This window comes from Numida meleagris, chromosome 11 (assembly GCF_002078875.1).
Source record: "Numida meleagris isolate 19003 breed g44 Domestic line chromosome 11, NumMel1.0, whole genome shotgun sequence".
In the NCBI taxonomy this organism is placed as follows: domain Eukaryota; kingdom Metazoa; phylum Chordata; class Aves; order Galliformes; family Numididae; genus Numida; species Numida meleagris.
Window position 1 is genome coordinate 5905036 of NC_034419.1, and position 25154 is coordinate 5930189.

General features: G+C 42.1%; 1 protein-coding gene and 2 long non-coding RNA genes across 9 annotated transcripts; 2 read left to right on the forward strand and 1 right to left on the reverse strand.

Annotated features, from left to right (window-relative positions):
- Positions 1431–23694, reverse strand: PTPDC1 (protein tyrosine phosphatase domain containing 1). Of its 7 annotated transcripts, none has more exons than XM_021409656.1 (10): positions 23626–23694; positions 14475–14567; positions 11704–11812; positions 10888–10968; positions 10624–10742; positions 9787–9924; positions 8167–9374; positions 7227–7412; positions 5548–5658; positions 1431–4852 (listed from the first exon to the last, which is right to left on the reverse strand). In XM_021409656.1, exons 2-10 carry the CDS (start codon positions 14557–14559, stop codon positions 4736–4738), a joined length of 2154 nt encoding a protein of 717 aa, XP_021265331.1. In that variant the 5' UTR covers positions 14560–14567; positions 23626–23694; the 3' UTR covers positions 1431–4735. The 7 variants fall into 7 exon arrangements, with proteins under 7 accessions (XP_021265331.1, XP_021265328.1, XP_021265329.1 ...); XM_021409653.1 differs by having other exon boundaries at positions 11641–11812; positions 23626–23690; XM_021409654.1 differs by lacking the exon at positions 23626–23694 and adding an exon at positions 23261–23484 and having other exon boundaries at positions 11641–11812.
- On the forward strand, positions 12767–16108 carry LOC110404885. The gene is made up of 3 exons (XR_002442539.1): positions 12767–12877; positions 13712–13771; positions 15093–16108. It is a non-coding gene; the product is annotated as an uncharacterized LOC110404885 (long non-coding RNA).
- On the forward strand, positions 24070–24826 carry LOC110404884. The gene is made up of 2 exons (XR_002442538.1): positions 24070–24457; positions 24668–24826. It is a non-coding gene; the product is annotated as an uncharacterized LOC110404884 (long non-coding RNA).

Here is a 25154-nt window from a genome sequence, read left to right on the forward strand (position 1 = left end):
TATGCTATCGCTAACTGCTTTAAAACGTTTTTGTAGGGAACAGGATCACTCATGACATTGAAAGCAAAAATGGCATCTGTCTGAGGAGCATTCCAGTAACTAGTTTCTGGGGATTTACTGCCAGATACTGAAATATATTAAAGACTTCTGTGTTCAGTGCAGCCAGCAGGCCTCCGCCCAGTAGTTAAGGAGAGCTACCTTTCCTCAGTCTTTCTGATTCAAGACCTTTCCCAGCGAAAGCAAATGGAATAAGTGGTGAGGCACTGCTCCAGCCATTGACGACAAAATGCCTGTTCAAGTGTTCAGTCTGATTGGAGGCTAGTCAAAGTTGTCTAGTCAATGGTAAATTTAGAAAATAATTTGTAATCCCCATTTCCCAGCAGCAGCCTGCTGCTGCTCTCGAGTCCTCCTCTGTTTTTCCATACTCTGTGTCCTGCAACTTACATGGCGTGGTCCAGACTAGCAGCAGGTGCTCTGAGGTGTGCTCTGTAACAGATAGGATGCACAGGTGTAAAAATAGGAATGTGAGGGGAAGTATCAGTGGGAGTGTGTGGAAACCTTGTGTGGGAAGTACAGTGTTATTTTCAACACTTACTGCACTCAGTGATAGTGCCAACACTGAATGCTTTTTTTTTTTTTTTGCTTTAAGTGTAGGATATTTTCTTTAAATTTTCCATGCTCTAAATTAGTATCTTGACATAAAGTAAGTTTGTTTTCTGTCAGTAGAGCCCTTTCCTTGGTGTCAAGTGGGGCTACAATGCAACCACGATTCAAGGAAGAATTCTGGCTGCTTAGGCCACGGGGACAGGACCTAGGCTCCCTCCTCATTCTGGCTGTGATTTGCTGTGGTGGTTGTGCAGGCATTTTATGCTAACTGGCCTCAGCTTATTTATTCTTTAGAGTAAATGCGATAACATGTCAAAAAGCTAGGTGACACTGATCAAAACATGTCCTATCAAATATTTATTAATCTGCTACTCTATCATATGTCATGGCTCCAAAACAAATTGACTGCACAGTCCGTTCTGGAAAATAGATGTGCAAAGTAGACAGGGAGTGCCACTGTACCTCTTACATGGTGTCACTGAAACAAAGGGAATTCTTCATTTTAACCTCTGTTACTTATTTGTTCAGTAAAACTGTGCCATGCATTGTGTTTCTGAGGGAGCTGCTGTCTGTCATTGTCCATTGCTTTTTTTCTGCTCTGCGTTCTGCTGCAGGAGAGTGAAAAGTTGGAATAGCAATAAATCTCAATTCATTCTTTCTTGATGGGCTTTTATTGATCTTCTAGCAACCCTAAAGCAAAAGAATGAAGCAAATATTGCACCCTGAAGGCACTGGTGATCAGCGAATTAAGATCACTTTCCCTTCTCAAAATGCTTTATAAAGTAGCTAGGTATGTGTGTGAATTACTTACACTTCAAAATACATAGAATAATATAGGAGAATTCTTTATTAACAGCTGTGCACAATTGACATGCTGACAGACCCAGACCTAGAATAAGTAGATTTTGATCCAAGAGCCACAGGAAAATCTCAACTCATTGTTCCTGCGCTGTATTTCTATCTTATCCAAAATACATGAGTTACATCTCTGTATGGAAACCAGCAGGTAAGAACAATGCTGTGTATGCCATGATCACGTATCAGCGTTTTCAAGGCCATCCTCTTCATCTGGTGCTTTGAGACATCAATGTGCGTTTCTGCTCAAAAGCACAAAACACCCTGGAGAGGCTGTGGGAGCCTGTCCTGGTTCTTTCAGTCCCTCATCTGGGCTTCAGACTCTTATGTCCTTTACCTCTCCTTTCTCCATCCCAGACTACTGGGAGTCTGTGCACAACCTGCACAGCATTGCTTTTCAGCAGCGCCTCACAAGGCTTTCCTAGCTTTTGGAGATCCAGAAGCCCTGAGCTCAGAGAAGGGGAAGAAAAGGTGCCTACTTCCCTGCAGATAGCCACGAGGTGAAAGCTGGAACAACAAAAGGCTCAGTGAGCCTGTGTGAAGTTGTTTTTCCATGGTGGTGCGTGAGTAGACAGACTCATAGCTGCAGACGATGGCTGACCTGTATGTAAAAGCTCCTTCCTCTGCTTCCTCCCTCCCTCCGCCTCCCCCATCCCCCCAAAATTTTCACCACTCTTTGATTACATGGAAACCCACTTTAGAACCAATCTAGTTCTGGTTAGGGCATCAAAATACAGCTTTTCTATCCCAGGTTGCGGAAGGTGTATTTGCTGTTTGGGCCGCTGCTGCAGTATATGAATCTCTTATAGCTTCAGGAAAATAACACACCAGATTTAGATGCCTAGCAGCTTTGCCTGGTGCACTGGTATATGAGATGACAGAACACAAGAGCAGACACTGCAGAAAGTGTATTTGTCATTGCATAGTGTCAGAGGAAGCTGCAGTTGCTACAGTCCAAACTATTTTCTCGAGAGTTTGTAATGGACAGAGGAGTGAGAAGACCACAGAGGGCAATTTGCATGTTTTTCTATTCAGGACTCCTCTGGCAAGATGTTTTTAGTCACCATAACTTGCTACAAGGTAGGAGAGAGCTGGCTGGTGGACTTGAAGCGGGAGAAGATAAAGAAGAGTCCTAGGGTTATGGAGATAGGCAGCACTGCACCAGTGGAGGGGTTTCTCCAGTATGGCTTTTGTTGAGGTTTGTGGATTCTGCACTTCTGACAAGACTCAGTAAGGCTCAGATAGAGATTGTTTTATGCGGTCTCTTGCAGTAGCTATTGCAGAGGGGTACTTCATAGCTGCTGCTGGTACTGAGGTAACGTTCTGGTCAGGAAATAGGGTCCTCATGTCCCATCCTGCCACTAGCTCATGACTATTTTGCTGCAGTGGGTTTAGGTCACGTATTGTCAGCATGACCAGGCAGTGCTCCTGGTAAGCATGAAGAGAAATCTGCCCACGCAGAGCCCTCAGCTGCAAGGCTGTCACACAAATCTGAGTCAGGTTAAGTGCACAAGGAAACGATGTAGAAAATAAATACAGCACTCAGGTAAGAAATGACTTAATAGGATGCTGCTGAAGTTTGTGGGTTTGATGGCATTTAGATGGGCTATTCTTGGCTCCTTTTCCCCATGATGGAGTCAATCAGGTGCGGTTGGTTTGGTGGTAATTACAACCACATTTGTCACTGAAACAAAAAAAATTAATAAGTAAAAAAGCACCCAGTTCTACAGTACCCATCTGCATGGACAGCCTGCAGGTAATTTTTCAAGTACAAACACCTGCCATTAACTTGAGACTGATTATTCTAGTTAGGTTTAATGACATGCAGTCCTTGTTAATTATCCCAGTTTAAACAATACTTAACTGGTCTCTACACTCCATGTGAATCATGCCAGGAATTGGCGTTGCCTATTTGGAACTGTTCAGCTTTTGTAAGCGGAAGTAATTCCTTGGGAAACTATGACACCTGCAAATGTATCTTAGTATTCCCAAGTCTGCCTGCTAAGTTGTGCTGGCTAAAGCTAAGCTGCATTCAATGTCCCGCTCCTTCTACAAAGCTGCTTTCAGGCATGTGATTTCATATGTAGTGTTTTACCTTCAATTGTGCTAACTTCAGGATGGCTCTACCAGAGAACATGTTTGGCTCTGAGTTTGACACATAATCATCTAAAAGTTGAAGTGTGTATAACTTATACATATATTAAACTGGTCTACTTTTAACTCTAAATATTAGTATTGTGCAGTGCCAAATAAAAATATTTTGAAAAATGACAAATTCTTGTCTAGCTACTTATATATCGAAGTGAACGAAGTGTTAATCCTGCAACCTGATAATCCTTCCTGAGTCCTAAGGCTGTAATCAAAAACTGCAGTTATGATCATATCCCAGTTGTTTTCTGTCTTACTAGATGAAAACAGCTTTATAAAGTGCATTGGGGATAATAAGATTTTCACTGATTATTTTTGAGTGTTGTTTTATGACACTTACATAAATAAGTTTTTGCTGAATTTAGGTACGGCCAGAATTGTATTCTTATTAAAATCTGATAAATATTTTTTCACTTAAGATCTATGAAAGTTTAATAAATTACTTATTCAAAGCATTAAAGAAGACAACCTATTTTCCATTAAGGAAAAAAATTAGAAGCCTTTTTTGACAAAAATTTCTAAATTAAGACCTTTGTAACTTAAAGTATGTCATGTATTTCCCTACTGCAATGCCTTTGAGGAATGCATTGGTGACAATTATTTCATCTGCTGTTAAGAGTAGACCTCCAGATCTGTTAACTATTAATCTTATTTTAAATTCTCTCCAAGAGTTTAGAGATTTCAGTCAGTATTTATTTTCTGCAAAGAAAAATCAAGTAACTTGAATGTAAACATACTGAATACATAAACCTTAACTCAGTCCATTCGAACCTTTTGTACCATGGCACTGAACTTATGGCAACTGTGTAACTTGTCCATAGCATAGCTTACCAATTACAGAGGTTTCTAAATAATAAATACACCTGAAAACAAGTGAACATTTCATAAAATAAAACAGGACTAGAAACCAAAAAGCTACAGTACAGTCAAACAGGAGCTGCTCCTTAGAACCATGTAGATAGAACAGTTCACAACAAAACTCCCTCTAAAAAAATAAAATGTTTTGTTAATAACGGCTGTCACCTAATGTTAGGTAAATCATGCAGAATAGCACAAAATACAGTAGCTGGAAAATGCAAAATAATTTGGTGGAGCTATCTAATTCTTCAGCATCGTTGTGCAGAAATCAAGAGGGATTCTCTGTTCCTTCCTTCAGCTTTTTTCTTTTCTCCTCCAGTGTTTGCTTAAATACTTTTTTCAGGGTGTTGTAAACATACGGGCCATCTTCAGAATCGAAGCTTGTCTAATAAAAAGAAGGAATTGAAATTCAGTTGTTAAATAGATGTCATAGGGCTAAATGCAGAGATGACCAACACTGAAAAAGCATAAATTAATGTTCAGGATTATTGGAAAGAAAAAAAAAAAACAACCAAAACCATGGAGTACTTTCATTATGGAACACTTAATGGTAAATAGTTTTTTTGGGTTTTTTTTGCCTCAACATTAAAACAAACTAAAGAAATGTTATGATTATTTTAATAGGTGGTATGTCTGTAGATTTACAAGAGATGAGGAAGCAAAATGATGAACTTTCTTTTTAAATACTTTCACCTGCTGAACTGCAATGTAATTTTAGAAAGCAATTTATTCTGGTGGAAAGAGTCCAAGTAATACAGACCATTATTAAAGCCTTTGGTAAGCTACTCCCAGTGCCTTCTTATTCTCATCACTTAAAAGTCATATTTTTCCTAATGTGAGGAAGTCCATGTATTGGAATTGATCCAGAGGCAGAAAAATGAGATGAAAGGATTATGGCTCTAGTGACAGAATGGGATTTTGTGGAGAATATTCCCTTCCTTTATGTAGGATGGTAACCGTAACCTCTGAAAGAGACAGCACGAGTACACCAAGTGTGAAGGGACTGCTGTCCTTTCTACTGCTCTGCTGACTCATGATTTAAACAAACAAATACGATGTCTTGGACAAACAGTTACTTGCCTTAGTGAAAGCTTTAATAGCACGAACAAGTAAGGCCTCCTCCACATCAGCTGGTAGCGTTTGCAAGTTCACCACACAGTGTAAAATACAAAGGATAGTCTGACACTGTTCCTGGTGGGTAAAAGGAACAGCAGCTCATTAGAAGAAATCTTTGCAAGAAAATCATTTAACTTTCAATTTTTGTTTCTTGCTGTTTAAATATCAGACTGTGCCTTCCTGTATTGAAACCTTCAGGTGTAGGAGGTGAGGAGGGAATTTGCACAAGCCTAAAGAGCTTCTATGTAATTGTTACAGTCACAGTGGAAGAAAATCCTCTCTTGTGCATCTCAAACTGCTCTGGAAATTTCTAGGAGGTCAGGCACTCTTCTGCAGACTTGATAACCCAAGGTTCCCCACACAAACAGCAACGTTCACATGAGGTGGCACAGAAAAAGAGACAGCTCCAAATGCAACTTATGTTTAGGGTTCCTTTCCCAACTAATGTAGCATGATCTGCATCTCTTCCTGCCCTATCAAGTCTCCTTCACTGTTAAAGGAAGCCTGAAGAAAGGCACCTGGGCAGTGTAACGATGTATAAAGAGAACAGAAGTGCCCTTACAGGTGCTAGTTCCCATCCCCTTCCAAGCAAGGCAGGGCTCCGTGCTGGTAGGTCACTTAGAGAAAATTAGATTAAAACTGCAGGGATTTCTGGGAAGAGAAGATAAATATGCACCAATGTTTACTGGGGGCTGACTGACTGTAAAGAAGATGAGTAGAAAAGAATGCAGGGGTCCCAGTGGATGCAGGGTTGAACATAAGCCAGCAGTGAGCACACTCATTAAGGCAGCAGGCACAAGAAATAGCAAGGAATTCCATTTAAATGTGAGAACTGCTTTTATGGTCAGGGTGGTCAAACACTGGTGCATGCTACCCAGGGAGGATGCAGAGTCTCCGCAGTGGGAGATACAACAAAACTGAACGTGGTCCTGAGCAGCCTGCTCTAGGTGAGCCTGCTTTGAGCAGAGGGCTGGGCTAGAAGTTATCCAGAGGCCTCTGCCAAATCAGTTGCTACGTGATTTCTCTCCTATCCATTTGTAACAGATGACAAGCACCTATTGATTAGAAGCTGTATTTTGGATATCTGGAGACTGTTAAAAGGGGCCCTATCATTTTTACAGATATTCTGGAGCACAGTTAAGTAGTTGCATACCTGTTTTCATAGGAATTTCAGAACATACAGTTCTGACATACATAAAGGAACCTGACCTGGCTTCTGAATCTCTGAATTGGCAAATTTTTCCTCTTCCCTTTCCCAGATCTTCCAAAACTGATGGATTAAGATGTTTGCACAGCAAATATTTAGCACAGCTGGCAGATTTTATATTAACAAAAGCCATATATCAAATCACAGGGCAGAAGATTCTTGTCTTTCCCTTGGATCTCCAACTGCAGAATTTGCAGGCAAATAAGATGAGCTTCTACTAAATAAGGTTCAAAGATAACTGATATTTCTTATAATATTCACCACTACAATATTGATTAAACTCACTGAATACCAAAATAATTCCCATTTCCATTTTTAAAAAAGATTGAAGGTGCTCTTTGAATGTGTAATTTCCATGTTTAAAGGCCACAAATGAATAGTTTAACAAAATATGCTCAGAGTTAAAAAAAAATGCATTGACATATAAAACATCTACCTTTCTCAGTAAGTTAAGTGCATCTTGTGATTCTGTGCAATTTTTTGCCAACATGTCAATATCATCTTTGGATATAATAGGCTCTTTCAGTTGCTCTATCCAGGACCACATCAAGCTACAGAGGATGAAAGGATCTCTCTCGGTGGAGATTTTATCCCAAGCTCCATCTCGAGAATTCAGTTCTTTCTTTAAAAAAAAAAAAAAAAAAGGAGAGGAGAGGAAAGGAAAAAGAAACTACAAATGCATCATCTATTTACTTTTGCTGAAATTCCCTTCAATTGTAGCAGTACTTGGCTGCTTACATTCCAACATGAAAAGAAGACTTAATGGTTACAAAGAGAAGAATATTTTTTTTCCAAGACATCAACATTAATCAGCAGTAATACAAATGATTCTTTAAAACAGAAGGATGACGTAAATCGTGCGGCTCAGAATCTCCCTGTTGTCTCTCAGAATATGTAACACGGCACTGGATTCCTACTTCCTGCTAGGAGGATTTGGTTTTGAGAATAAGCAGTTCAGTTTCTACTAAATTACAGGCAGAATCCTCTGATTAGTTCTGAGAAAGCACTGATTAAAGACAACATAGCTCTAACGTAAAATCTGTAGTACTTCTACGCTATCAGGAGCTCAGTTAAGCCACAGATAACAGCATCAGTTTTCATTAGTTAGTAAAACGGATGAACACAACCAGAAAAAATGTTCTAACCTCCTGCTAGGTACTGAAATGTGTAGGTTCATTTCACATACTATTGAAAGAATTGACTCCTAACTGACAAATACAATTGCTTTCTTAACCAGAGCATAAATCTGCGTCCCAGTGTGCCATTTCAAAGCACACTGTGCCATTTCAAAGCACACGGTGCCATTTGTGCCATTCTAAGAATTAACCGAGGTGAAATATTCAGAATACGTAACAGTGAATGAAATTAAAAATTACCTGCCACATCTCTACCTTCTGCTTCACTTCATCCTCTTCCAGAAATTCATTTATATTTGCAAGCGCTTTTGCTGCCAAAATTCTTCGAGCTTCCAAACTTAATTCTGACTGCAGAACAATATGTGGAATTGCCTCTGATGGATCTTTGCTACCTTGGCTTTCACATCCAATGGAAAAGTTCACTTTAGAAGAAGAAGAAGAATCAGAGTCCTCAGAGACGTAGACTCTTCTGCTGTATGTACGAGTCTCACGTTCTTTTCTGTGACCAATCTCAGTGGTAAAGTTATGCCTTGGTGTTCCAGGTTCCCTTGTATAGGGTAGGGATGCTAGACCTGAAGAAAAAGTTCTGCTGCGTTGTACTTCTTTGGTAGAGTTCCTTCTCTGATAAAGTGAAGATCCATCTTTTTGTCCATCGAAACTAAACTTTGTTTGACTCCAAATTGTACACGTATTACGCACTAATTCTTCTTTGTCTAAATCAAGCTGTGGCTTTTGTTCCTCTGTGGCAGAACTCTCCTCGCCACTGTTCTGCTTGAGTTTGTTGCACAGTAATATCTGAGCAGGTACCGTCCACGCCGTTTCTCCTTGCTCTAAGAGAAACTCAGTTCTCCTTAAATCGGAGTCACTGTAGCTTAGACGCCTCCTCACATGAGAGAGAGGCTGAAGGCATTCGACATTCCTCCTTTTCCAAAGAGGATCACATTCATGTGCAAGGGAGAAAAGAGAATCCTGGGTGTCACAAGCAGCCGAGTGGGTGTGCGAGGAGTCGGACGTGTCACTGTCCTGCCTGGCGAGGTCTCCGTCCAGCTGTGTCGACACCAGCTGAGAGACAGTCTTTTCAATTTCGGCTGAGAGATCGGCTATGTTTAAGAGTTCTGCCTCTATCACTTGTCTGTTTTCAGCCAAGTCTAGCAGCAGCTTGCACACTAGGTGAATGAGTTTTGGCACGTGTTTGAGGTGCCTGCTCTCGTAACCGTGGAGCAGGTGTCTCTGGCGGGTCAGGTACTGGGACAGCGTCACTGTGTGCGCCTTGGGCTCACAGCAAGCAAATACATTTCTGAGAGGAATCAAAAACTGAGTGAATTCTCTGATGCACAGTAACTGCCCTCTAGTCTGAATAGAATTAGGCCTTTTTGCTCTGACAAAAAGAATCGCTTGATCAGCAGTCATTCTTGTTGCAAAAACTAAGTAGCAAGCTACTAGAACACCTGGAACATAGAAACATAAGCATTAGTTCAAGTATTTTCAAGCTGAAACAATTATTCAGGAGAACAGTGGGATGAAAATGAATCAATAGAGGGCACAAAGCTTGTATCTTGCCCTCTGTTATGTGACACTGTGGGTTTAGTTGCTTTTGTTGGACCACAAGACAGTGAATCTATTCTCACTGCACTTGGAGTGAGAGCAGTGGAGGCTTCTACAGGAAGGACTGAGGCAGATGGGTCTTGAAAGACGAGGAGTAAATGCCACTTTAGGGGATTTTCTTTTCCAACCAAAAGGAAGCTGTCCCATTGAATGCAGCAGGGAATTACTGCACTGAAATATATTAGTAATTTATGAACAGAATGTTTTGCATCTTCAGAAAGGTAGTTCTGTTATCTTGCAGTAGAGCACACATACCTGTCCGTCCAAGTCCTGCATGGCAGTGAACAGCCACTCTCCCTTCCTGCAGCGCAAAAGCCATGACTTTTACCATATCAAGGATAGTAGTAAGAGATGCCACTCCATAATCCTTCCATCCAAAATTATAAAAATAAACTAAAATAAAAAGAGAGAGAGTTATTTGCTTTACTGAAAGTGAAGTTTTTGGTACTATATGCAGAGATGACTAATAATAAATGATAGTAAGAAAATTGTATAAAGAATCTTGGGGGACTCTGACTACATACTGTTTACAAGAGATTATTTTCCTGTTTCAGAGTACTCTTGCTATTGCAATTTGATAAATGCATGAAGCTAGCAGAGGATTGTCAAACTTGATTTCAGCTGGAATGCAAAAGATTTAACAAAGCTGAATGATTCATACAAAAATTACTGAGCTGTATAGAAGTAAAGCATCATTTTGCCCTTTCAGAAATTAAGGCACTACTTAAGTCAAAAGCTTTTTCTTATACAGAGGCACTTTTACTCATGTCATCGCATGAAAATGCAAAAAATACTGTCATTCCAAATGTCTTCTACTGAAATGTAGCAGAATTTGAAACACCATTAATGTATTAAGCATTGGGGAACTGAGAAGAAAAAGAAAAAATTAACCAGCTGTTGCCCCTTCTTTCTTTTAAACACCAGATACAGACAGTCGTGGATACCGCGTTATTCACCATTGATTATATTTGCCAGGTCTTATGTTTACACCCTAATTTGTGCAACGTGTCTTATCTAGCTAGGTAAGACGTGACAATTCAAGTCAGAATATCTGGAGCTGGAATGAATAATGAATGCGGCCCAGCAGCGTACTGCCCGCCTCCATGAACGCCTCGGGAAGGTAGGTGAAGCCGCTCTCTTGCTCCAGCGGACTCCCGCAGCTCGCGTGCTCCCCAGGACGCTGCAGGTTAATGATGGTTTTTATGCCACATCTAAGGAAGGAAGAGATGAAATACGTGTTTATTCCTAGTGGAGAATAAGGACCTTTCCCAGCAATCCAAATATACGTTGAAAGAGAAAACAGACTGGGAATTGTATTAGTAATACATACAATAAATCATGAGCAAATTTGCTTACCTTTCAAACTGTTCAATAATGTTGTACTTCTCAATTAATTCTGTTGAGGGTCGAGCCATAGCCAATATGTTATCTGTTATCCTGAGAAATTAAAAAATAACAATATTTGCTATTTTTTTTTTCATAGAGTCATTAAGGTTGGAAAAGACCTCTGAGATCATCGAGTCCAACCATCAACCCATCCCCACCCTAATAAGGAGAATAATTATGTTAATAATTTCCTGGGAATTCATTTGCCAAGATAAGGCTGCTGTGTAAGACAGACACGTTGCGGATGTACTAGAAATTCTTTTTCAAAAACCCTTATCACCTAGTGTTAGTGGTGAATCCTGTTAAGTGGATACAGATATTACATATCAAAAGACCATTACTGGAATTGCTTGAATGCCAGTCCAATTAACATAGTAAAAAATTCCTCTGAATAGAAATCTGAACTGCTCCCTCTCTGGCCCTTTAAGGCTTTTATGCTTCTCAGTAGCATTCACTGTAAGAATTCAAAGGTGTGCTTCATGTCGATCTTACTGTATATTAATATGCTTTTTCAAACATATTTCATCTCCAACAAATGTTTTTACTGTACTTGAAATTCTATTACAAACACATTTTAACTCCTTTGCACATTAAATCTTAGTGAGAACTGTCTGTAACCCAGGATACTTTCATTAGAATTCATGTCAGCTTAATTTGACTTCTCTCTTTCAATAAATATAAAGGCTCCAGTTACATTTAGTGACAGTAAATGCTGCATACTACCAAGAAGAGTAGAGCCCTTTAATAGCTTGCTCCTGCTCACTCCATCGAGCCGGATTCTCGTACTTGCACGCACGACCACCGCATGCCATCGAGCACTGCATGTGACCAGGGATGACGTGGCGAAGGCGCTCTCCCACTTTCGTGTATTTCGCTGTCGGCCGCCTTGAACTTCCTGTAACAGAGGCAAAAACCCATTTAGTAAGGAGCCTCACGAATTCATCTCCACCCTACAAGTATCTGTTCAACCTTCAGTGATAAAGTTACCAAGAGTATAAACATACAGTGCGTGTTTACAACTCATTTTGCAAAGCAGACTCTAAGGATCCTGAGGAAAAAAAAATTTGCTTGCATTCCTAAAGTTGGTGTTTATCACCGCAGATTTGTTCCTTTTCTGATGAAGCTGTCGGTGTGCAATACCCCGTGCGGGGGAACAAACGACACGGTCACCTTCCACCTGAAATCAGAAGGAGCCACGTTCCTGTGGCAGGTGTGGGAAGGTGTGCTTCTGTTCTATGTTGGAGTGAAACGCATGCGTTAATCCTCAAGTAAGGAATCCACAAACAAAATACAAAGTACAGCAAAGAAATAAAATCCGTATTTTATGCACGTACATTTAAAATATGGTCAGCAGAACAGAAGTATATGAATTTATTAACAACGTCAGCACAACAACAGAACTGCCAGCAGCCATAATGAGAACTACATTACTTTTTTTCTCAGGAAAAGTTGCGTCCAGCTCCTCGGGGCTCAGCGACGAGATGGCCACCATCACCCGGTGCGTCGACGATGACAGAACCTCTACAACTGAGCTCCGGCGCCTCTGGATTATGCGAAGAAGGGGATCGGAGGAAGAATGCCTCCGACCCTGGAAAAAGTTGCTAAAAATACTCACTGCTGAGCGGCGTCGGGGTGAGCCCTGCATGACGACCAGCCCCAGCGACAGCCTAGCGCGGCTGCCGAGCGTGCACTGATCTGAGATCCAAGTTGCTCAGCGCTGAAGTTGCAGCGAGATGCGCATCCCTCTGTCTGCTGGAGCAGCTAGTCAGCATGGGCTGAGCTGTCTCCATAGTGACAAACAATGAGGGCTCTGCTGCCAGCCAGCCCTGTGGCAGCGACATTCTATATGAATTGATTCTGTTTGGGACAAACTGTTCTGCTGCTGATGAAAATAGTTGCATTTCAAGTAGATGATTTTGAAAATGGACTGGGAACAACCAAAAAATTTTCCATAAACAATGTGAGTATTTTAGTTAGTCATAAATAACATACATTCAGAACTCACTAAGACGCAAAATAGTATATTCAGGAGAACAATCAAAATGTAGTTGGAGGCTCTGCTTCCCGAGAAATCTCTAAAGTACATTATACACCCCCACCTCCTGGTTTTACATTCCACAACCACCTCTCTCCCTCCGCTGAGCTGCTGCAAAATGCATCATTAGCTCTGTAATAATTGGGATTAGTGTGCTCCTACTGAAATGGCTCAGTACACGATGAATTGTAGACTGTTCGCTCTGGACCATTCATATCTTCTAACAAACACAATTTGTTACTCAAAACAAAAGGCTTATTTTTTTTCAGGGCACAGCTCTTTTATTAAGCAAAGCTGTCAGCCCTACAGAGTGAGATAAAGCAGATTATGGGGAGGAGAAGATGCATCAGTTGAGTGCTTTAGGCTTTTGAAGGTAGATATTAGGTGGCAAATTGCCTCCCACTTTGCTGCCAGTGTGCTAAGAAAGAGAATGAGCTGGCCAGAAAGATTACTGCGTTCTCAAAAGCACTACATTCTCAAGCAACTTATGTGGAGAATGGATTTCAGAAATGTTTTCTTTTTTTAAATGTCATCCAATTGTCTGGGTGTCAAAGGGGAGAGAGCATGGAGATGAGGAAAACTCACCATAGCTTTGGTCAATGAACAAAATCCCACTGCCTTTTCCTAAGGATATATACTTCATTCAGTCTGATCTTTCCTTTTGCGTTATGGAAACAGTAATCCTTAAGGAGGAATTGTGTATGAGAAAGCTCTCTTTTGATACAAAATCACGAGGCAAAAATCTGCTGTTTCTTCCAGGTACTGAACAGGAACAGAGTGACTGAATTTTGAACACTGCAGCCCAGCTCTTAAGACACAGTAAGGATTTCTGTAGAAACCAGGCATGAAAGATCTGTGGTGATGTGGAAAGGAGAATGTTAAAGCTGTTAGCTGTTGTCTCAAAGATCTGACTATCCTAACAAAGCTGAAATAAAGAGATGAGGAAATACTTAAATATGCTTTTATTTGGGGTGTTAGGTTGAAGAGAAAGGAAGAGGAAGAAGGCTCTTCAAGGGCTGCCCATATCCAGCAAACAAAAAAAGATGCTTTCGAGTTAATTATATTGCTTTCTTATATTTAATTCTTACTCTTCCCAGAATTTTTTCTTCTGTATATATCAAGTGATAGTGGAGCCAGAGATGAGCAAGTGGAAGTGCTGCACACCGTTATTTTTCCACTGAATCTAGCATAATTTGCAAGTGCTCACCCAAAAACTCCCAGTCTTTTCTTGGAGAGGTGTTTTTGTTGAAGGTTTGTTTGTACCTTCAGAGAGCTAGGCCATTTCTGAATGTGGAAATGACATCATTTCTTTACCTAAGGGACCTGACAATTTGAAAGTTACAGAAAAGTTCAACATCTTAACACATCATGGTGATGAGAAGTCATGCAGTTTGTTTTTGTTACAGGCATTTTATGCTTATAATTTGGGAATAATGTACATTTTTCCCCTATGGAAAATTGCTTTTTGTTCAGAATTTATTTAAGCTGTTTATATGAATAGCATAGCTGAGAAAATTATTACCTGAACTCATATTCGCCAGATACACACTGCTCTCTAGCAACGAAGAGTATGGTAGTTCATTTTGCAGCAAAACTCCTGCAGCCATTGCAGTACCTGTGGAAACAATAATATGTTTGTTGTCAACCTACAAGCTCGAAAATTCAAAATAAAGCTGAATTAAAGCTCAGTACCTGGCACCTGGTTATAAAGTCATCCAACGTTTAAGATCTGGGCATTCAGCTGTAGACCGTTACTTTCTTTTTGGTGTGCAATCTTAAAATTCACCAGTTCTGCTATCTGTCCTAGTGATTAGAAATCACTTGTGTATTTCCAGCTTGAGTCTGGCTGATGATGAACCTTACAGCATGTTTTACATGCACAGGAGTCACTCAACTGGAAGCCTTTAAAGCCATCTCAATTTTCTCCAATTCTTAAAAGTGAACATGCAGCTATAAATCCTGAACTGGAACCTTCCAAGGGGCAGTGCCAGTGAAACCAGTGCTATCAGAATGGCAGCACTATTGCATTCATACCATTCATCATTTTAGTTGATGATAGTATCAACTAACAGTCTGTTATGCACAGACTGTGCATAACATGCGTGCCTTCTCTGCTTTCTTCCCTCCACTCTGTTTTTAGCAAGCTGGCAAGTTTGAAATCACATATATGAAGATTCTCCTTTAATAAGAAAACAGAACACAAGACTCTATCTAAGCAGAAAACATGTTTTCCTGTAATACAAAGCAAGCTGAAGAGATTGTGTCTGGCAAACAGAAAACGAAAGGAAGGATGTCAAAGTGAACTTATTATCAGCCACTGATGTTTAAGTAAAAGAACTACATGGATCCTGAGTGCACATCCTTACTTCTCGTATCTCATCCTTACGCCTCTTATCGCAATAGTAAAATAGTTGCAAATATAGTATTAAAAAAAGCATGTCTGTGCTGTAACTGTTGAAACTCTTCCAAATAAACCTTCTGTCCCAAATTTTGCAAAAACAATACTAAGATTCGGTGTCACAGTGTTCTAAGAGACAGATTTACTAAAATAATAATGAGAATTATTACATGGAAAGCAGTCCAGTGCCATGTTGAAGTATTAACTGCTTGCTGCTCATTGTGTATCTTTTTAACAATAATTCTGAGTAATTGCTTTAGGTAAATAATTAAACCAATTCACATGAAATTTCATTTATAGATATTATATTATCTACCACACACTTGAATAAATTGAAACTATGCTTCTATAAACAGTGTGTATGGACTTTATTCCACATCAGTGTCACTTAGTGCAGCCCCGTCCCTCACAGATGCTTGAAGGTGGGAACAGTCTCCACGTGCACACGGATAACCTGTTAATATTCACTGCATCAGTGGCCTCAAAGAGATGAGAACTGCATTTGTCTGTGAAAGCCAAGGGGCCTTCTGAAAGTTCGGCGATACTAAGCAATACATTCCTCATGCAAATATGTATATTATGAAGAATGTTCTTTAAGATGAGTCTTAATGGAGAATAAACATTTTCTACTTGGCTGCTTGACCATCTGACTGCGCTTTTACAAGTCCATCCCATAATAAACAGGCAGGAATACATGCACATACTTGCATTCTGAGAAGCTCTAATACCTCTGTGGTTTTATTCCAGTGGGTTTTGAAATCAGTAAGGGATGGCCTTCACAGGCAGCTCAAGAAATTCCTGTTTTATCCCCAGAAATTCCTTTCAGGGTCAATACAGCTGAATCGTCAAAAAAAAAAAAAAAAAAAGAGTCTGTTTCTATTTCTCAGAAACTTCTCTCAAAAAGTCTTGATAGCTTCTCCAGGTGGCATTACAAGCATTGGAGTAAGTTCGGTCTGATCACACGGGCAGCAGGACCAGCACCAGTCACACAGCTCTGAGAACCACGGTGAAAGGCTGTGTTTGGAGGCAGGAGGTACCGATTTGGTGCTGGTGTCACTGCAGAGGTGCGTGACATTCCTGCACTGACAAAAAGAGGGCTGAGAGCTAGAACAGTGCTTGGGTAAAAGGAACAACTCCTGGTTTTCCGATGTCCTACATATTCCTAGTTTTAAAAAGGTACTCTTCAGCATTTTGTTCACCACGTTAGCACCTGCTGGATGCTAGAGAAAATCAAGCCTCGGATGTTATTCCAGGTCATGCTCCTTAGGAGCTCTCCGAGGGAGCTGAGTCACGTGCCTCGCGGCAGTCATGACACCGCCTTAATCAGATCCGCTTTGTGACATGCATTTCTATTGCCATGACAGCAAAGAGGCTGCTCTTTTAATCCTGGTATCACAACTTAAGAAATGGAACAGCGTCTTAGGTGATTGATGTTCCATCTCTTTATCATGGGAAGCAATGTCGTTAAGCTTGCATAAACAACACAGGTAATGAAACCGAATTGGAGTGAAAATAACACCTGTGGTGCTGGCTGACGGAAGCGAATGGCAGAACCACACTGCCCAGGGAAACTGGCGTCTGTTGGAGCCAGACACCAAGCACTAGGGGGATATTCCAGCAGGCCCCTCCGACGTGTGCATTTTGTACTTGCTTTGACGTGTCTCTGTGTATCTTGGAGGCTTTTTCCCCACTTCTGTGCAAACCAGCTCCTAGCTGAAAGGATGTCTCAGATTTTGTTGTCTGTTGGTAGCACTGCCGATTCACTTGTTGCATTTGGTAACAGATGACAGCTGTCACATCCAACTTGCTGTGTCATACAATCAGAGGGGGATTTCTGTCAGAGGAAATAGCACAGGCACACTGTGCTTCCTTAGGTGAAATCTGTCTGTGCTCCCACTTTGTTTCTAAAGGGTGATGCAGCCTCTGGAATAAAAGAACCCTTTGTGAAGATACAGGTTAAGCAGCCAAAAGCCACGCAGCAAGTAGGACAAGTGAGAGATGGGGGCCTGCAACTGACTGCTGGGCAGCTGCCTGGAAAGGAGGAAAGAAAGATGACAGCAGTTACTCCACGGCCCAAAGCTGGCTGTGGTGTCACTCTGCCCTGCACAAAGGAGGAGTATTTCCTATGATTGCAGGATCTGGAAATCAGTGTTTTCCAGTTGCTGGGCTGAATTTTTGCTTCAAAATGGAATGAGAGAAGGGAATAACGTCTGATGTTTTAGCAGCCAGAAAACAAGCCCAAAAGCGCTAAGATTCCCACTACACCTTAGCAATTAATATGGTTGTTTAACAGATGCAGTTACTGTCTTCAGAACATGCTTTCAAAACAGAAGAGTTTGCGTTCCAAACTGGAATGATTCCAGTGGTGGCAGTGCAGCTGCCAGCACAAAGACTAATCCTCCCCACGCTTCTGTGGAGCTGTTTGCTAACAGTGAGGACCCATTTCTCCAGATTTGTATGGATTTGGTAACCTAGAATATGACAGCAGACCACATATTGAAAAGAACAGTTTCAGGTATTAGCATGAAAAATCTTGGATAATCTTTCCATTGTAAATACACTGTATTCATACAAGAGAGGCAAACGCTCATGCTTGTTCCTGCCACATAAAATGCAGAGGTTACTTGTACTATTTTCTTGCTTTTAAAGTGAGTTGTTCTCTCCCCTGCAGCATTCACAGGTAAGGAACGAGCCAATGGGCAACCTGTTAAAGGAACACACTCAACTGCAGCTGCAGGTAGGGGCCACGCTAGGTTAGCACCTAAGCCTTCAGGTAACGTTTACTCCATGGCCTGGTTCTGCAAGTACTTATCTTCTTGAATGACTTTGCTTCTGGGAGCAGTCCCACAGAAGTCAAGAGGATATCTGCCTAAATATGAGATTATACGGGATAAAGTTTCATTGCCCAAACGCAAAGTTCTGAGAACTGCACTAATTAAGATGTTTGGAAACTAAAGATAACTCAGTTAACAAGACAGCAAAAATAGGATCACGTAAGGACTGTTTATAATTAATGACAAGGCTAAGAGCTATTGAAATTACAACTTGGTCACTAAAATCAGGTTTTAAATTCGATGCTTCAAGATAGGCAGATCAATAAAGGTTTTGACAGAAAAGTCTGAATATGCTGAGATGTAGTTAGTTACTTCTATGGGAAGCACTGGTAAATGAAATTGTATTTGAAAGTAGAACACACTATCTATTTTTTCTAATTAATTTACAACACGCCATCTAATTTAAACAATGCCGGAAATAAAAAAAAACAATTATTTCTAAAGTTTTGGAAAAATAGCGCGTAACATTTTCCTTAAGCTTGCTTATTATGAATAGTGAAACAAAAGCACTGCCTAGGAGCTAACATGAGCCATTGGAAAAGGCAAACAAACACACGGCTGTAGGACAGAGGGAAGGGAAGGTATTAATTTGAACACATCTTCATACAGTTCAGAGGTACGTGATGCACACAGCAGGACAGTATTGCAGCTGTTGTGGAACTGCTGGGATCTCACACAACCAGAACTGATCTATTAGTTCCACAAGTGGGCGGTTTTTTAACCTTTAGGAAAAAATATTCAGCATTTCTTTAAGGTGAATGTCACTTAATCATGATGAATGATATTTACAAAGGACTATAACTGCTTTCACATACAAAAGAGACAAAAGAATACAATTCATTAGAAAATTATGTAGGTGCCGCTCTGGTGATTCACTATTTGCTATTAATAGATTTTTTGACATGAATAGCAACTGAAAATGAAGGACAGGTCTACCAACTGACTCAATTCATCTCATTAAGTCACGTCAGCTCTCGGTGCTAATGCAACAGTTCACCGAAGTTATCGTAACCTAACTTGCACAGGCTGGCAACCAGTAATTACTATTGAGGAGCATAAAGGAACTGTTCTACAAACAACACGAGTGACTCCAATACTCTTGATGATGAATATCATATTTACTAAGATGAGTAGAGCTGTAAGACTACGTACAAAAGAATGAAACATCATCAGTGCTGCTGAGTGCTACTGAAAGAATTCAGAAGTGGGAAAGATTTAAAACTGAACTCTGCAAGGTAAAGGGGTCACACCTCAAGCAATCAATAGTAAACTCAAGTGAGCTTTAATGCAGAATTGCAGAAATTTCAGTGCAACACCTTACCTGTTACCCTGCAAAAAGAGTGAGTGAATGCTGATCCCTTCATCGCCGCAGTGCCACCCCCAAGAAATATGTTGTAGGGAAATCCCGTTTACAGAGGAGATGCTGAATTATGTTGCTGCAGTGTTTCCTGTAGTTAATTGGATTCACGATGGTAATCTGGGAGGAGCCAATAACTATCTTTTCTTAACTTAAGACTGTATGAGGAATGCCTTGCGGGCTATGCAGATAATCATCTCATTAACTGCTTTCTGTGTCCGCCTAGATTCCAGAGGGATTGAGGCAAAGAGGCCACGCCAAGCTCTTCGAAGAACAGAACCCTGCACACCGCTCTGCTCCATCCCTTCCATCCACCTCCTCTTCCTATCAGCACAGCAGTGTGGGTCTGCATGCACCAGCTCACCAAGCACAGTTACAAAGATCATTCCAGGAACGCACCTACATCAATTGAAGTTCAACTGACACATTAATTTTAAAACACCATGAGAAGAAAATCAGATTCATGTCTCGTTGTTCCTATCTGCGGTTATACCCTGAACAAAACCTCTTATTTTTCATCCAGTATAGCAAAGACTGTCATTAAAGGATATATACTGAGTGTAGATTAACTGCATTAACATCCCAAAAGCATAACAAAAATAAGTTATTCTGAATGTAAAACATGTGATCTACTAAAAAAAACAAAAACTTGATTTAACTAATACAAGCTAGACTAAAGTAATAAAACAAGCTAGGTAAAATAAGGTTTGGTGATCTATTTCACTAAACCAACTACAGTATTATCTGACAAGAAAACAGATTCCATCTATTTCCACAGCTTCCCTGTGTGTCTTATTAAAAAGAAAGAAGAAAACAAAACACAACCTAGCATTAATTGCTTGCTCACTGCTCATCATTAAAAATACCTCCCAATCACTTAGAGGGAAAAAAAAAAAGTAATGAGAGGAAGCTTCTGTGGATGGGGATGTGTTTTTTATTTAAGCACGCTACAGGAGACAACTGGAGGCTGATGCCAGCGTACGTGTTAATTACAAACGTGTTGTCTCAGATGAACAGGAGATGCTGTCAGGAGGGAGATGGAGCACGCAGAACAGGACCAAACCATTCTGATAATTTTCAGAAATAATGACGCAGTGAGTTGTCCCCGTTATTGCTGTATGCTAATAAAAGAAGGAAGAACAATGTACCTTCTTGAAAGAATAAGTAGTCCTTAACATCACACTTTTTTGTACTGATGTTGCAGGGAGAAAAAAGAAATCATGGGCAGGAACTCAACTGCAGCTGATCATTTTAGTAAATAGTTGACATCATACATACACACAGATATCAGGCCATCTGTGCAAGAGTCTTAACTCAAAATGGGGCTTAAAGAGTCTGGTATCTGGCTGACCCTGGGCAGTAACCAAAGCCTCAGAGGCCCAGCAGAACACAGCACTGAGCTCCTGCAAATATAATGCCTTTGGTAGGAACCTGCACTAGAATGTGGTAAAACATTTGGCAGGAGGCAATGGGCAGATTTTTTAGTGGATGAAAGAACAGAAAGACGCTTTGGGTAATTAAGAAACATTAACTAGATGGAATCCTTACTAGAAGCGTAGCCTTTTTTGGAAAGTTCTAAATGTTCACACTGATTATACAAAAGCAGCATTCACCCATTTGATTCCGCAGGAGGGTTTGTTCTTGGATGGTTTCAACGCTTGGCGCAGCAGCCTGCTGCTGTGCCGCATTTGTAGACAGTAGTGGTTCGCTGCCTCTCATCCCTGCACTTGCACTCTTCAGAAGGAATGGCAGCTCATTCAGCTGAACAACTAATTTTCCCCAGCGATGTGAAAAGCTGAGCTAGTTCCAGGAATGGGTGCCAAACATGTTTGTTCCAACAGGCTCTGTCATCGCAATGTTGTCAAGAGGAGGCTCACTGGTGAGGATGACTTTTTGGGGGAGTCAGCCATTAGGCTGAAATAATCTGCCATTTTCAAAGAGAGAGTGCTCGGAGTAGGTGGGAAGCTGGTGACTAAACTCATAATCTTTCTCGCTAGGTTTGGCATTTTCCTCTTTAAACAAAATGAAGAATCCCGTGTCCTCTAGAAAATTCTATTGAACTATGACCGCCATTGAAAGACATTAACAAGCTTTTCAGGTAAGTAGGGCAGGGTCACCGTGCCTCGGGCAGCTCACTCCTCCAGCATCACACGGGCTGCCTCCCAGCAGCTCTGCAGCACGCTCAGCAAAGGCAATGTCCCGTGTCCTTAGGCAGAAATGCATTGCATGAGACAGGCAGTGAGGCACACTGTCTCACAGTGAACCAAATGCAGCTGAAAGGTTTGACCCCCTCATTTAGACCGCAGTGTTTTCGATGCTACATAGACACAATAAGAGCACCAAATGATCCTAAAACCTTCAGGTTGACTGAAGCCTAACTTTCTTTAAGGTTGGTTTGGACTTAGCGCAAACAATGCATTTAGATTCCTGGCTGGCTTGGAACATTTCCAGCTTCATCTTTTGTTTTTTGCTCTTCTTACAGTTTGGGTAATAAAAATCAATTAATGTTGCTTCATTTTCAGCTTGCATTAAAACACTGCCGGGAATGCTTTAGTTTTGTGTTATTCAAAAACGGTATGAAATTTTATTAAAGAATTTTATAAGCTTTGCTTTTAGGGATGTTTTTTCTGTCCCTTAAACATAATGCAGCATCACACTGCAAATGAATCAGAAAAGCACCTCGACTACACCAGCAGTGTTACTCTTGTGAGACAAATACACATGTAGATGCTTAATGAGATCCCAGAACCACAGCCCACCTAGGAGCCCAGGCCTCGTTCATCACTGGTACTTCCTACATTTGTTCCTCTCCTCTTTTGTTCCACTGTTGGTTAAAAATGACAATACGGGATACAATGGAAATGTGGTGAAATGCTAGGAAAAGGCAGAATTGAAGATTTCAATTCAAGAGAGAGTTCTGAAACTGACAAAATGCATCATGCATTACTTACAGATCATTCAGCGTGCTTACAGTGCAACAGGTGACTGCCAGCCCAGGGAAACACAAGCTCTTGTTCAGCCACGGGCTTTGAAATTAAAGAAAAACTGCAACTTCAAGGAAATAGATTGAAAAGGGAGAGGAGAGGGGCCACTGGGCCACAGCAACCCACTTCAGCTCTACTTTGTGAGACAGCTCATCTTTCTGGCCGTAGAACGCAGCGGCAAAGCCCGTATCCTCATGCATCGAGGAACAACGTGGTCGAGCTCTGCAACGTGGGGACTGCACGAGTGAGGAAGCAGAGGAATTTAGTAAACCAGGAGCAGGAGCAGGCGGGACGCAGCCGCCTGTGAGGGATGTGCTGGCACTTGTCATCAGATCCAGGCCGGGAAACACTCCAGCGGAGAGAAACTGAAGGAGCAGGTATGATTTTACGTCATGTACAACAACAGTGAGCTAGCCAAAACCAGGAGCAGAATCGCTTAGAAATTCTTACGACAGATAACCGCAGCCAACAGGCCGCTACATAGTTTGGGCACCGTTTCCACCATCAGCAGCGTGAACCTTGCATGGCAGAGCAGCAGCAGCCGATGCCCAGCACCGTGCCCGAGGAGGGGCAGGGGCACCTGCAAAGCAAGCTCGTGCCGCATCTTCCCGTGCTATTCGTCAGATGGCCCTGCCTGCCCATGGCTCTGCTACAAACCCCGCTTGCAGTGCTTCTGACGGGAACCTCAGCAGGCACGCCGGCAGGGTCAGCTCCTGGTGCCACTCGAGCCCTCACCTCATTAGAGGATTACACCGCTAATTATAGCTCGGGGAGCGCTGTTCTTACAGCGACCGCCTCCACCGCTCGCTTTGCCTTTGTTTCCTCGCACATGTGGCTCTGCGTGTGTTTTACACAAACCGCCCATGAGAAGTACGGAGGGACGGATGTTTTCGAGCAATACGTCATTGCAAACGCCGGCGTCACTTCTGCGCGCGCCCTTTTGGGCTCCATTACCCAACAGATGTCCCGCTCCGCCCCGCCCCGCCCCACGCTGCCCCAGCGGCCTGGGCTGCCCCGGGCGCGGCCGCCTCCGGCCGGGGCGTGGTGTCAGCCACCGCCCACTGAGCGCCCGCGTGCAGGGCCGGGGCCGCCGCACCCACCTGCACCGCCGCTCCGCCGCCGCTCCGCCGCCGCCCGGCGTGGGGAAGGCGGGACCGGGCCGCGCGCATGCGCCGCGGGCGGGAGAGCGGGGTATGGCGGCGGTGGGCTGTGGGACCGCGGCGAGGGAAGGATGCAACGCGGGGTAACGTCCCCCGAGCCATCGCCTTCCTGCGTGGAGGGTGAGAGCCTTTGGCAGCCGGTAGGCCGGGCTGCTGGGTGCCACGGGGCAGCTTCGTTGGTCGCGTCAGTAGCAAGGTTGGGTGAGAGGAGAAATTCCTTCTGACTAGAGGAAGTAAACACACAATATGTTTTAGTAGCGTATTTTTAGGAATATAGCTGTTGAATTGTTGTATTTTGTGATTAGTTCTTGCCTGCAAAACCATAATAGCTTTTAGGTGTTGCAGATATTATGGATGTAGCATTATAGACTAGAAAGCATGTTGTAAGGCTATTCTGTTTTACAGCCAAAGAAACAATAATGAAATGACGTGAGCAGACTTAGCAAACATCAAAAGAAGCTTCCAGCACCCTGGTATATAGGATTAAAAGACAGGTTGCCAAACTTATCTCTATCCAAGGATGAGCAGATGTTCCGAAGTAATGGCTGAGTGAGCAAATGTTACAGTATTGGTACCTGTAAAGTACTTACAATAGGCATTCTCCTACCAAGCACTTGTCAATGAAGAGAGTTCATCGAGAGGGCGAGCGAGGAAGAGCATTGGGTGAAGGAAAAGGCTGTTGGTTGGACTCATGATGGTAAAAGCACGCCAGACGGTAGAAGAGACCGTGGAATGGAAGACTGGAAACCTCATAAATCGCTCCCTGAGATGGGTGTGTATATGTTAATTAACTCGCAGGTAATTGATGAGTATGTACTATCTGTGGGAATATACAGACTCTGAATCGTGTCATCTTCGAAGCAATTATGGTGGAAATATCCCTAGTGCTTCCCAGTGCCACTAATAAAGAATACCTGACTGAACGGTAACAAAACTGTGCTGTGAAGTTTCTAGGGATCGATTTCTTCAATTCCCTTCTCAGCAGGAGCACTGGGACGGGCGGCCCTGAGAACCTCATGCTGAGTGGTGCTGGGTTGTGCTGGCCCAGCCTGGAATGCCGAGCACAGCTGGGAGCATGCCATGGGATATCTGCTCCCAGATTTGTGCTCGCATAATTACACAAATAAACAAACTTCCTGCATGCTTCGGAAGGAATGTATAAAGTTCATAAAATTCATCGAAGAAAGCATAAAGTTTTCTTTGTTTTGTTCTGAGGATACAACCGCAGAGGCATGCCGTGAAAATAAACACTGCCTTTGCTCCTTTAGGCCTGAAATAGGGGGGGAAAAAAGATGAGTTTTGCTCTACATCACGTCCTCGCTCCGGCTCGTGCAGCTGCTTCTGGGAAGAAGCGTGCGTTCAAGTTTGGTGATATTTCTTGGTACACAGTGAGATTCTGGAGGGCCAAGTTCAAAGCGGGCACCCGCAGAGTAACTCCCATGAAGCTGAACCCACCTTCCCCATATCCC

Coding starts and splice junctions, on each gene's coding strand:
- PTPDC1 (XM_021409650.1), bottom strand. CDS start 12,562: ATGCAGGGCTCACCCCGACGCCGCTCAGCAGTGAGTATTTTTAGCAAC. Junction 10,743..10,887: donor ATTATTGAACAGTTTGAAAG/GTAAGCAAATTT, acceptor TTCCTTCCTTAG/ATGTGGCATAAAAACCATCA. Junction 5,659..7,226: donor CACTTAACTTACTGAGAAAG/GTAGATGTTTTA, acceptor TTTACCCACCAG/GAACAGTGTCAGACTATCCT.